This window comes from Sparus aurata, chromosome 19, assembly GCF_900880675.1.
Source record: "Sparus aurata chromosome 19, fSpaAur1.1, whole genome shotgun sequence".
In the NCBI taxonomy this organism is placed as follows: Eukaryota; Metazoa; Chordata; class Actinopteri; order Spariformes; family Sparidae; genus Sparus; species Sparus aurata.
Genome location: NC_044205.1, coordinates 18954101 through 18966357, shown reverse-complemented (window position 1 = coordinate 18966357; position 12257 = coordinate 18954101). Strand labels below are relative to the sequence as shown.

The 12257-nt window shown below is 39.3% G+C and overlaps 1 protein-coding gene and 1 long non-coding RNA gene across 4 annotated transcripts; one reads left to right on the top strand and one right to left on the bottom strand.

Annotated features, from left to right (window-relative positions):
* Nucleotides 1-2679: 2679 nt before the first annotated feature.
* LOC115570441 (lectin-like) lies at nucleotides 2680-3572 on the top strand. The gene is made up of 3 exons (XM_030399042.1): nucleotides 2680-2812; nucleotides 3064-3157; nucleotides 3252-3572. Exons 2-3 carry the CDS (start codon nucleotides 3068-3070, stop codon nucleotides 3510-3512), a joined length of 351 nt encoding a protein of 116 aa, XP_030254902.1. The 5' UTR covers nucleotides 2680-2812; nucleotides 3064-3067; the 3' UTR covers nucleotides 3513-3572.
* Nucleotides 3573-6179: 2607 nt separating this feature from the next.
* On the bottom strand, nucleotides 6180-10580 carry LOC115569708 (uncharacterized). 3 transcript variants are annotated; one of them, XR_003981613.1, is made up of 5 exons: nucleotides 10357-10580; nucleotides 9408-9566; nucleotides 8899-9005; nucleotides 8549-8682; nucleotides 6180-7324 (listed from the first exon to the last, which is right to left on the bottom strand). It is a non-coding gene; the product is annotated as an uncharacterized LOC115569708 (long non-coding RNA). The 3 variants fall into 3 exon arrangements; XR_003981611.1 differs by having other exon boundaries at nucleotides 8549-8675; XR_003981612.1 differs by lacking the exon at nucleotides 8549-8682 and having other exon boundaries at nucleotides 10357-10578.
* Nucleotides 10581-12257: the final 1677 nt, after the last annotated feature.

Genomic DNA, 12257 nt, shown 5'->3' with positions numbered 1-12257 from the left:
ACAGGGCACACACTCTACCAACTGAGCAGTTTGGATGTCCCACCACTGGATATTTTCAAGGAGAACTTGGGACAATTTCCAGCCATGTTTTGAGGCCAAAACTGAATATTTTTCACAGGAACTTGGGCCATTCACAGCCATAGTTGTGGTGACAAAGCCATTTGTTTTTAAGCAGAGCTTGAGACATTTCAAGCTGTGTTTGTGGCAACCGAAGCAGATATCTTTTTTTTTTTGACAAACCATGCTCTTTTCCTAACCATAACCAAGTAGTTTTTGTGCCTAAACCTAACCAAAGCATAAACACACCGCTCTGCCAAGAAAGAAATCAAAAATTGACCGTTATAGAACGTAAAGTTGCAACATAAAGAAACCTTTTCTCTGGTTTTGCAGAAACAGGTCCTAGCTAACATTTATTCTGCCGTTTAGTTCACAGCCAGCTGGAAGGAAAAAGCTCCCACATGAAACTGCTAACAAAGGTCAAATACAAGATCTGTGGCTTATCTTGAGAAACCGGGTCATGATTTCCTGGAAAAGACATGGCCGTTGAGGTTTTGTTTGGAACACAGACTTCTCTATTGACAGTATCTCAAAAACTCCGCAACTCGAACCAAAACAACCTGAATGGATAAACAGCACTATTTGTAAGAGGAAAATATGTATTTTTGATTTTGGCAGTGAACTGTCCCTTTAAGTAAAGCTGCACCGCTAGAGGATCTACAGTAATCTTGCGGCCCTGTGGTTTTTTATCTTGGGTTCTAGCAGAGGTGGGGAGTAATAAAGTACAAATATTTCATTACTGTACTTAAAGGAGAACTTCGGTCGATTTAAACATGCAGCTTCATTGCTCAAGCTACCCTTGACTTGCCAGTACCGAAGACGCGAACACATTTGGTCCAACCACTACAGAGCTCTGTGAACGGAGACTTAGCATTGACAGCTAACAGCATGGGGTCAGAACTTTACACTGTGTTTTAAGCGTCTTAACATGCTCCACATCTCACACCAAAAGTTATGCAACAACAGCAGACACCTTAGCACACAGCACTGTAGCGTGTATGACTCAAAATGAATAAAAAAGTAGTTAAAACAGTGTGTTTGTGCAAGGAGCTACTTACCTGTTTGTTGACATCCGTGTGTTCCGGTAGCTAGACCAAACTAGCATATCCATCGAGTGTGCACTTAACAGGCTATTGTAAGGTTCATGGCTCATGACAGGCTGTTTCATTATGAACAGAAACCGGAAAATGCCGGAATATGTTTCTGTCTCCGCCAGTGAGGGAGTAACTGCATGCTCGATGGATTGACTAGTTTGGTCTAGCTACCGGAAGACACGGATGTCAACAAACAGGTAAGTAGCTCCTTGCACAAACACACTGTTTTAACTACTTTTTTATTCAGTTTGAGTCATACACGCTACAGTGCTGTGTGCTAAGGTGTCTGCTGATGTTGCATAACTTTTGGTGTGAGATGTGGAGCATGTTAAGACGCTTAAAACCCAGTGTAAAGTTCTGACCCCATGCTGTTAGCTGTCAATGCTAAGTCTCCGTTCACGGAGCTCTGTAATGGTTGGACCAAATGTGTTCGCATCTTCGGCACTGGCAAGTCAAGGGTAGCTTGAGCAATGAAGCTGCATGTTTAAATCGACCGAAGTTCTCCTTTAAGTAGGTTTTTATATCTGCACTTTCTGCTTCTAAAGTTTTCAAAACAGGCTTGTCACTTTAGTTTAAAACATTCAGAGTAAATTATCCATTATTTATGCATCACAAGACTGATTTCAATCTATCAGCGCACATCATGCGTGACAGATGCAGCACAACGAAACAATGTAAAAGACATGACAAGGAGGTAAGAGACAGGGAGGGGGACTGGAACGGGGAGAAATGGCGTGATGGTGTCTCGTATCTGCAGACACCCTGCAGCCCTCTGCCTGGATTGTCTTATTTTCTCAGGTTGTTGCTGCTCAGGACAATCTATAAAAAAAAATGGCTGTATTTGACGTCCTGGGAATGAGACTCAGCGATCAACTAGCCTTGAGTCTACAAAAAGCTCAGATAAATCCTGCTGATTCCGACTTTTAAGTTTAATGATCTTTGAATTGTATTAACATGACGTGAGATTGAGTTAGCTTTACTTTTCTACTTTAAGTACATTTCAAAGTCCGTACTTTCTTTCTGGACACAGAAAGCCTTGATGGGGACAATGTACAGAGAGAGGGAAGCAGAGGGAGCCGACAAAGCCCTTTTTTTGTGATTAGAAAAAAAATCTCCTAGTTACGCAATCCGTCTCTCCCTGAATGGGGCGGTGGACAAAGGTTGGGGTATTTGAATAGTAAAGCCTGCTCAGAATTTAAAGGTCTTCTATGTAAGAAAGTCGATTTTTCAACCTGTCAGATACTGATGCTTTGGGATTTCCGTACAAAGTTGACCTTTAAATAGGTTTGCGAACTAAGTGAAAGCAGCTCATGACTGACTGATGGGTAGAGCCACTGGAGGACTTTCTTGTGCATATCAGCCTCCGTATTGGGAGGCAACTGAGGTGTCGCACTGATAAATACATAAAAATATTTGACATACAAGACCCTCTTTTACATCTCTGCATGACAGTCGCTCATTCAAACATGTTGCATATGTTATATTATAGAACTGGAACATTCTGTTCTGATGAGACAAAGAGGAGGACTACACTTCCCTCTCTGTGCCCTCCTCTCTCCACCCCCACATCAGGGTCTATAAAAGTGGAGAGAATTAAACGTTTTTCTCCACCACTCCTTTTCCTCTGCTTACACTCAGACTGCGGTGGGACATTCAAGCCTGTAAGTACTCTATACATTTATACTGACGGATGCATTCATATGTGCAAGAGTTGTCACTGTTGAATATGTGCATGAGGTTTATGACAGGTGCAAAAGGTTTATTGTGAGAATAAACAAAAGAAAAATATTAAATCAACAGTGGTGCACAGCTGAATTGGCAAACCAAGTAAAAATAGATAAGTAAAAATGCATTATTGAGTATAATTTCAGTGTTGTACAAAGATACAACACAGGTTTTCTTTTTGTTGCAGAATCATGAGCAGGAACTTCTTGTCCAAGCATGATGAGCTCCGCAGGGGAGACTTCCTGATCTCCAACAACAGGGAGTATAAGGCTATTTTCCAGGTGAGTACACAAAATATGCATATGTAAATGCAATGCAAGAGAATACGAGTTTGGGAAGAGACATTTCAGTCAAATGTCTCTTTGTGCCCTGCAGGACGATGGTAACTTTGTTGTCTACGGCTGGCGCCCTCTGTGGACGTCAGAGACAGAAGGATCGGATGCTACCCGCCTGTGCATGCAGGCTGACTGCAACCTGGTCATGTACAACAACGATGACCAAGCCAAGTGGCACACAAACTCCGCCAAGCCCAGCTGTAACATGTGCCGTCTTCACCTGACCAATGACGGCAAACTGGTGCTGCACAGGGAGAATGAGGAGATCTGGACCTCTGCTAAATCCAAAGGCATGAAGTGATGTTTGTCATCATCTTACGTTAACTGAGATCAAATAAAAGAATGTAACATCGCATTGAAATGAGTTGTTTTCTTCTATTTGTATTGAGTTATGATGAGACTAAAATATGTCTCTTCTGTTTAACATGTCATGTTGACAGTGTTGGGAAGATTACTTTGGAAATGTAGTTGGTTACAATTACAAGTTACCCTGTTGAAAATGTAATAGTAGTGTAACTATTTCAATTACTTTCTCAAAGTAATGTAACTAATTACATTTGATTACATTATGATTACTTTTCTTAATTTTGAATGAAATCTCTCAACTGTTAACCATTTTCACATTTTAAGACCTATAGTGTGCAAACCTTTCAGTTCAAAGGTTTAACCATATATTATGAGTCTGACCTTCGGCCTGTGCTGCAAAGGAGGCTCACTTCCTCACTAAATGGAGCGACAACGGGCTGATTTCAGCCAAGAGGAGCAGGTTGTTTTAATGGAGAGAGTATGAGCGATACAAAAAAGCCTGATCACAGCCTGAAGCAACAGTGTTGCTGCAAATATGACAAGAGGAGGCTGATTTTAATTTCTGACATCTCTACATTGAGCTGCTTTTAAATATGAAGCTTTAGAGCAACAACAACTGTTGTCTTAAAATGTGTTTTATATTGTTTTCATATATTTCACTGATCGCAATTATAAAATGCCAGTGTGTGTTTTATTGAAAGCGAGGCTGGGTGTGCGTATGAAAATAGGTTACAGTGGGTTTTTTAGGTGCTGTAGCTACAAGCAAATCTAATGTTGTCTCTGTACAAAGACCTTTTTAAATGTAAGAAAACAGAGTAGACCTACTCAAAATTTGCGTTTGGACAACACATAACAGGCGAAACAATTAATTTATTCATGGCCACATTAAGTTAAATTATCTGTCCTGCTGCCAGCGTACAACTTCTTTCAGTGGTGACTGACTGTATATAAAAGTAAATAGGCTATAGCCTAATAAATGACCTCCTGACGCGAGTCGGATCATTAGCTGAGCAGCGTATCCCCTCAGCTGAACATCTGTAGGCGGAGACGCTCAGAGAGAAAGTAAACAGCAGCGGATCAGCGCGATCTCTCCCTCCGTACAAATGCTCTGTTCTGATCCAGCTCGACTGGACTTTCAAAGTAAAGGTCACGCCAGCTGTAAATGAGTTAAATAGTGAAACAGTTGATTTTATGATTAAACAATGAACAGAACCTGGTCGGGACCAGGTTATGAGCTAAGCATAAGTTACCATGGTGATCTAGTCGGGTTAAAAGAGAGCCACCTTTGTAATACAGGGAAGCCTGGCTTCTGTCTGTATTAAGTGTTTTTTGTATTTCCAGCCCAGGAACATCTTGTGCGCCGCCGACACTGTTGCTGCTGAGTCTGACTGCCGCCATACGGTTTGTCGGTTGAGTCGAATGGCACATGACCAGAGAGCCAATCACAAGCGTCAGTTTTTTGAAGGAGGATGTTGATATGAAAAAAACTAAAAACAAACATGAATCCAGGGGGGCGAAAAACTATTTGATAAATCCGAGCTTTTGCGGCGATATTTCAAATGTAACTTAAGTTGTAATCATTGAAATTTCCAAAAGCAACTGTAATTTAATTACATATTTTCTCCCAGTAATTTAACGGATTACAATTACGTAAATTTTGTAATTAAATTACGTAACGTCGTTACATGTAATTCGTTACTCCCCAACACTGCATGTTGATACGCTGCGTGATTTTAGCCACGTTTTTAAGTAAGTAAAAAAAAGAAAAATGAATTTATGAATCAGTTGAAATATGGGTTGTGTTGCAGAGTGGATTGGAGTAGGTGAGTAAACCAGACTTTTTGCAGTCTAGAAGTTTCGGCAAGAATGTATATGTTATATTACGGATCACAGTCATAGTCTGCTAACAGCCAAATGTGTTGTCCTTTAAGGTCCATTTGTTTATTCAGCTATGAAAACAAAGAGAGTTTATTTAGTTTGTTTGGGCATTAAAAAACATTAGTCAGTAAATATCTGTCTCTGTCTCATATTAAAATATCAAATCACAGTGAAAATCCAAGCATCTGTTAAAGATTCCATATTTTGATAGATAGGAGGTTTGAGGAAACTATGTTATTCATTACAGGGTTGTGGAGACTGAAACAAGATTAAAAATTGCTCATCTTGTCTTGAAAGAACAGTCTTAAGGATCTAGTGACATCTAGTGAGCAGGTTGCAGATTTAAACCAAACGAAGGGGACCCTGTGGAAGACGACTCCCTTCCTCTGTGGACATACAGAACTAATTTTAAGGTTACATAAACACAGTTTCAGGCAATTATACACTTATAACTGTCCTCCATGTTACGTTGTATTGGAGATCGATACTTCTCAACTGGCAGGACGGCGGCGAGTGTAACAAGCAACTGCTAACGTGAGTTGTTCAAAAACTTTCTTTTTAGTAAACTCTGTGTTCACAAACAATGTTCTCAATGCTTCATGTGTGGAGACCCTGGTGATACTACGAGCAAAGTTTCATGTTGTGACGAACTTTCTTAGTGTTTTAAAAATCGCGATTTTGATGCACGCCATTGACAATGATTTTGACCCGAAAACAAAAATACGGTCAATCTTAAAAGTGGCACTTTCGTCGTAATTATGCTTTTAAATGAATGTTCAGAGAATCAGTTCTCACATTAATGGTTTATTAATGCTTCAAGGCATGTGGCAAGTTTAGGCATCACAAAAACTCAAGGCAGCAACATCACTTCAATTCAATAACACAGCACACACCCACATGGGCAGGTTAGAAATATTTGAACCAGTGCTCATACATGTGTTGTCCAAGTGGTGTGTGCAAATTGTTTTTTATTTTTTATTTTTAAAAATAACAAATCAAATAAAATGTCCTCACATTAAGGTTACAAAAGTGCTCAATTTTCAAACATTTACATTTTTGCCACAATTGACCTTTGAGCTTATAGATGTAGATTAATAATCTAATAAATGCAAACATTTATAAGCTTATATAAAAGGGAACTATGAACTCTCTTCTTTACATTAAAGAAGGCAAACAATTCCTGGGATCCAATTTTGAAATAAGGATCCATATTATCATGAGTCTCAGGTGAGCAGCTGCACTCCATTGTGCTCACTTTGCTGCGTGTTACATAACACAAAGAATATATCATGTACAAAAATTAAAAAATGTAAACAGACCTTTCTGCAGCATTGAGAAACTCCCTCCCTCCCTCCCTCAGTACACCAACATTTCAAAGAATCCCTGACATCCACTATTTGAAATTGTTATACCACCCTAACAATCCAAAGCATTGCCATAAGGCTCAGTGGTTGACAGGCTTTTGCACCATCACATCTTTCATGAAAATCATAACAATCAAAAAACAAGCGGAACAGTTGACAGTTGATTTAAACAAGTACTGAAATGTGCAGCAAGTTAACCACTCTGATAAACGTTTTCCCAGTGGGATATGTCTATCAGTCCAATAACAATCGTCTGAGCATCTTAATTTTCAGTACTTGGGCATTTGGTGAAAGCTTTGTTGTCTCCAGTTCCATCAGGATTTTCTGAAACACTTCGAATGTGCACTTGAGGTGTTTGGCGTAGCTTAAGTTCAGCACATAAACCAGTCCAAAAAGCATCACACATCCAAACGTGACACTTGAGGTTTTGCAGAACCTCCATGGCTTCAAGTACAACACCAACATCTGGAAGCTCGTCTCCTGGACTGGCTCGCTCCACCCGAATGACATAGATGCCCATTGTTGTCCATGCAATCCCTGATGCAGCCTCTGCGCTTTTGCTGTCCTGGAGGATAAACAAAAAGAACAATGAGCTTTTTAAAGCACACATTCAGATATGTAGAATCATTCAAATGTATAAATGTAAAAAAATTGAAGGTTTCAAAACCTCACACAAAAAACCCAGAAAGACCCAAAAACTGAACATCTTTTTTTGTCTAACCAAGCCCCTATGCCCAGCTGGACAGTTTCCATAAAATTATCTCAACTCACCATTGATGCCTACTGAGATAGATTGCCACCTACTAGTAAGCTACTTTTGTAAACTCTGACAGCTCCCACTGGAAAATTTATATATATCAAGTTTAAAGTGTTTCTCAGTTCTTATTTATTTTATTTATTTAGTTCTGCTGTAGAGTTTTTCGTTCATACTGCTGCAGCCATGTAATTAAAGTGATAGTTGGGGTTCTTACCCATGTTAAATGTAATAAATCTGTAAACCTTGACCTATCAACTCCTTCCCTGTTGTGAGAACAAGCGACTGTTCTCCAAAATGAATAAGCCCCAGCAACAACACTATTCTGAGCAGCAACGCACAGCTTAACATTTTTTTAGGGATGCTCAACAACATGTTTGTCATTTAATTGTTAGATGCACTTTTCAGACCCCTTGCTTCCAAAATTGTGGAACTACTTTCTTTCCTAGAAATACCACTGTATCACCAAGTTGTGCATCCTTAAAAGAATTTTGTAGCTTTGAATCACTACTCAAAATTGTCCTTTACTGGTCCAGATCCACTTCATTCACTTTGGAAGAACAAACTCCTGATAAAGCGCTTGTTCTCATGACAGGGAAGGAGCTTACTGGTCAAACTTGGAGGATCTGTTACTCGCATGAAGCAGCAAATGTAAATATATGGGTGAGAATCGAAACTTTCACTTTAAAATGTGCAAGTGTACTGTAGTGTTACTGTTTAAATTTGTCAGGAATAATGTATTTGATCCATATCTACACAAACTCTGAGATCAGCATATCATGAGTGTTTCATGATTCTCATCCATAATTTCCAGACTTTGTACTGCCAACTGTTTTACTCTTTAACATGACCATTTACAGCTGACAAGTTTGTCATTTGTCTTTTAAGACTAATCATGCTTCACACTGATCGCTGCGTAGTTTAATATTTCAGTGCACATTACACCCACCCTAAAAGACAATTAACAAATCTTTACATGTAAATATATCCATAAAGCAATTCTAATCTGAAGAGAGTAGGCTTGCGTACACTTACCATGTATTCTTTGACAACTGCCTCCATGTCTTCATTGAGGTAGACTCTTAAGGACCATCCACATGGAAACGCTTTGTGTGTAAATGCATATGTTTTGCATTGTTTTGGCCGATCGTCCAAATGGATCCTGTAAACTGACTTTTTTTAAACCTGGTCTCAGGGTGGAAAAATCAGAAAACGCTGCCCTTGCGTTCTCGTGTGGACAGCGAATCCGCATACTTTGCCTATCAATGATGCATTGCCCAACCCCTCAACATCTAGCCTTCAACCTCTTTACATCGCAATGTCTAATAACAACAATAACAACAATGGCGGACTACATGCTTGTGTTCGTGCAGCAGAAGACTTACTCGCCATGTAGTCGAGTGTGAGTCGCAGCAGCAGTTCGAGCTCATTAGCGGTCCACACAAATAAGGCCTCTCAGGACACATTTGCACTTGAAGTTTATGTTGTCATTCTGAAACAAGATCCCAATGCATGACATTAGTCAATGCATTGATTTACAGTTGAAGTAATGCTGCATTTTAAAGTGTAAAATTTAGTAAAATTTTAAGATAAGAGCAGGCTGTACTTGCTAGACCCCCTTCCTAGAGATGCTGATGACAATACTTTGCTCGAAAGAAATTTTTTGTCGTATGTTTATTAAGCTGCTTTAATACAGCGATCACTGATTGCAGAGGTGAATCTTTGGTAAACACATATTTGCTACATGAAACCACTGTAGGCCTGCAAATCTATTTAATGTTTACAAAAGAGAGAAGAGGATGAGGAGGACAAGCAGGAGAGGGAGAGAAGAAAGAAAAACAGTTCCTAAGAATTCAAGTAGTATTCCGGTAAAATAATACAAAAAAACACTTACTTTAGCCGTCTGTGCCATTATGGTTCGGATTTTCTGTCCGGCAGATCCTCCTTTGGCACGGAAAACCCTCATCAGGTCAACAGTGTATCTGTCCAGTTGTCCAGTGAATTTTGTTATCAGAGGAACAGTTTTTATTATACGTATGAACTCCATGTTGACCTGAAAGAGAGGAGAAAACACAGGATAAACTTTACTTAATTTGTATTACACCAAATGCATTTAACATCCTATTCTATATTGTGTGAAGTTCTTTTGCTTAAAAAAATCAAAGGCAGTACCAATTTATACAAATTTATGCAAATTCTGAAAGAAGTACTCAGTCATCCCTTGGACAAAATTTTGTCCCTTATATACTGTAGCTTATGCTTTTGATCAAGTTAAATGTTATAGTTGACAGAATAGTCTGCACCACTCATTTAGTGTAATTAACAAGTGTTAACATATTTATGTATATATGCATACACATACACACACACACACACACACACACACATACACACACTTGCATATCTTTTCTTTTTTTTAAAACACAAGATACTAATATGAATGTCAAGATTAAAAATGTAGGAAAATGTACCAAGTTAAGTCCATGCAGAAAAAGACCAATAAACAATATACGGTAGTTGTTTGCTATAAGTTACCCTATATGTAGGCAATGTAGTCAAACGCTTAATAGGAAAAGTCCCTCATCCAAACTTTAAATACTGAATTGTTTTAATTAGTCATACCTGGAACGTTAGCCAATGAGCTAACTAGCTAAAGCTAAAGCTGATTTATTAGAACCACTTGTAACTGCTAGCTAGTAAACTGGATGAAAATGACAGACTTATTCGATTTAATAGTCAATATATTGGTATTAGTGTGATATTATATCAACTTCACTAATAATAATTATGTACATGGACGGATAACTGGATTATTAAAAAGGATGAGTGCAGGTATAACTTACCAGGCAGCAGGTCTCTACGGTGTAATGGCTGAGCACGCGCGCTTTTTGTCCTCTAAACTGGAGGTTGGCCAGTGAGCCTAATAAAAAAATAAAGCTACATTACCGCCACCTGCTGGACGGGAGATTAAACTAGTCACATACATTTTAACTAACTGAATCTTGCTTTTTCCAGGGCTTGCCATATTTAAACCATGTTCATATGTTTAAACTTAATAAATTGAATTGTTTTCACAATTTACAGATTTATGCTGATTCTAAGGAATTCGAATGAATACATTTTTGAAAATGTGGTTATTTAAATAAAATCAAATAAATGCAAACACTTGTTACTCCCCTCTCCCTGCTGCCTTTCTCTCTCCGCCACGGGCTCAGCCATATAACATGGACTGAATTCCACCTCTTCAATTCATCCTTTTCCTCTGCTTGCTGTTTGACTGGGGTAGGATATTGATGCTTGTACCACTCTTTACTTTTATACCACTGCAGTAGCAGTTTGATGTAGGTATGTAAATCTGACCTGGTGGCATGAAATTTATGATAGCTGCATATGTCGTACAAACGCATGTAAAAGGAAAAAAGATCTATGATTTTGTGAATTAAAAACACTGCCGGTGTGCAACTCAAGAGCCTACTTACCAACTGACAAAGCATCTTTTTTCAGTGCATTTTCAGTGTTTTACAAAGGCCCAACAAGTTTTCTTTCTGTTGCAGAATCATGACCACCAACAAATTATCCAAAAATGAAAAGCTCGAAAAGGGAGAATTCCTGAGATCCACCAATTTGGCGTGGAGGGCTGTTTTCCAGGTGAGTAAACCAGATGTTTTCAAGAGCCCATGAAAAAGTCATGCTTACCAGGCATGTGTAAAGTTAAACACTAAATAGACCAGTCACTCTAGATTTACGTGTGGAAATGTTTTGGTTGAATGTCAGAGTTTACATTTTCTGCTTTGCAGGTTAATGGTAACTTCGTCATTTACAATGAAGAGGAGGGGAATGTAAAGTGGGCCACAGGCACTCATGGATCAGGTGCAAACCGCCTGTGCATGCAGTCTGACTGTAGCCTGGCCTTATACAATGACAGGGATAAACTCATTTGGAGCTCTGGCACATATATCAACGAGGCGGATGTCGACACATGCCATGTCGAACTGACCAATGATGGCAATCTGGTGGTGTACCTGGGTCGTGACCCCATTGAAGCCCCACTCCAGCCAACGCCGCTTCCTCCTTACGGTTAACATTCTTTCTCTTACAGAGAATGGGGGGTGTTGTTATATTAGCATAGGTTGCAACAGTAAGGATATTAACAGGGAAAGCTGCTGAGGTCACTCTACCACAAGTTCTTCTTGGGCATTGAGGAGCTGCACTTTATTTATGGGCAAACTGTAGGGCACTGTAACCTGTTGGCATGCAGCCTCGACTGTAACCTGGTCTAATAAAAAGACAATGATAAACCAGTTTGGAGCTCAGACACAAATATCAACAAGATTGATGTCGACAGGTGCCCTCTTGAGCTGACCGATGATGGCAATCTGGTGGTGTACCTGACATGTGACGTAATTTGTACCCTCTGCTGACTTAAGTAAAAACCTGACTTATATGCAATAAGGAAATTAAATTAAAGGCCAGTTTAACATTTTATTCATGTGTTTGTTTTCTCTCTTTAGAGTGATGAAGACTTAAATTTAAGTTAAGCACTACACAGAGTTATGGATCACAGCTACAGCAGCGTAAATCCTCTGTGCTATATTCTGGTAGAAAGGATGTTCGTGGGAAGGAAAGTGCTCGTGAAGACATGAGTCAGTTGAGTTTCCCCCTAATAGACCATGCTGTTTGTTCAACACCCATAAAGTTGGTTTGTCTCTCTGGAGGTGACCCACAGAGTTTGTACCTGTTGTAT

What these genes read in the sequence shown, in the direction of transcription:
- LOC115570441 (XM_030399042.1), top strand. Translation starts at nt 3,068, where the DNA reads ATGAGCAGGAACTTCTTGTCCAAGCATGATGAGCTCCGCAGGGGAGAC. An exon ending in AGTATAAGGCTATTTTCCAG is followed by an intron (nt 3,158 to 3,251) that starts GTGAGTACACAA and finishes TGTGCCCTGCAG; the next exon opens with GACGATGGTAACTTTGTTGT.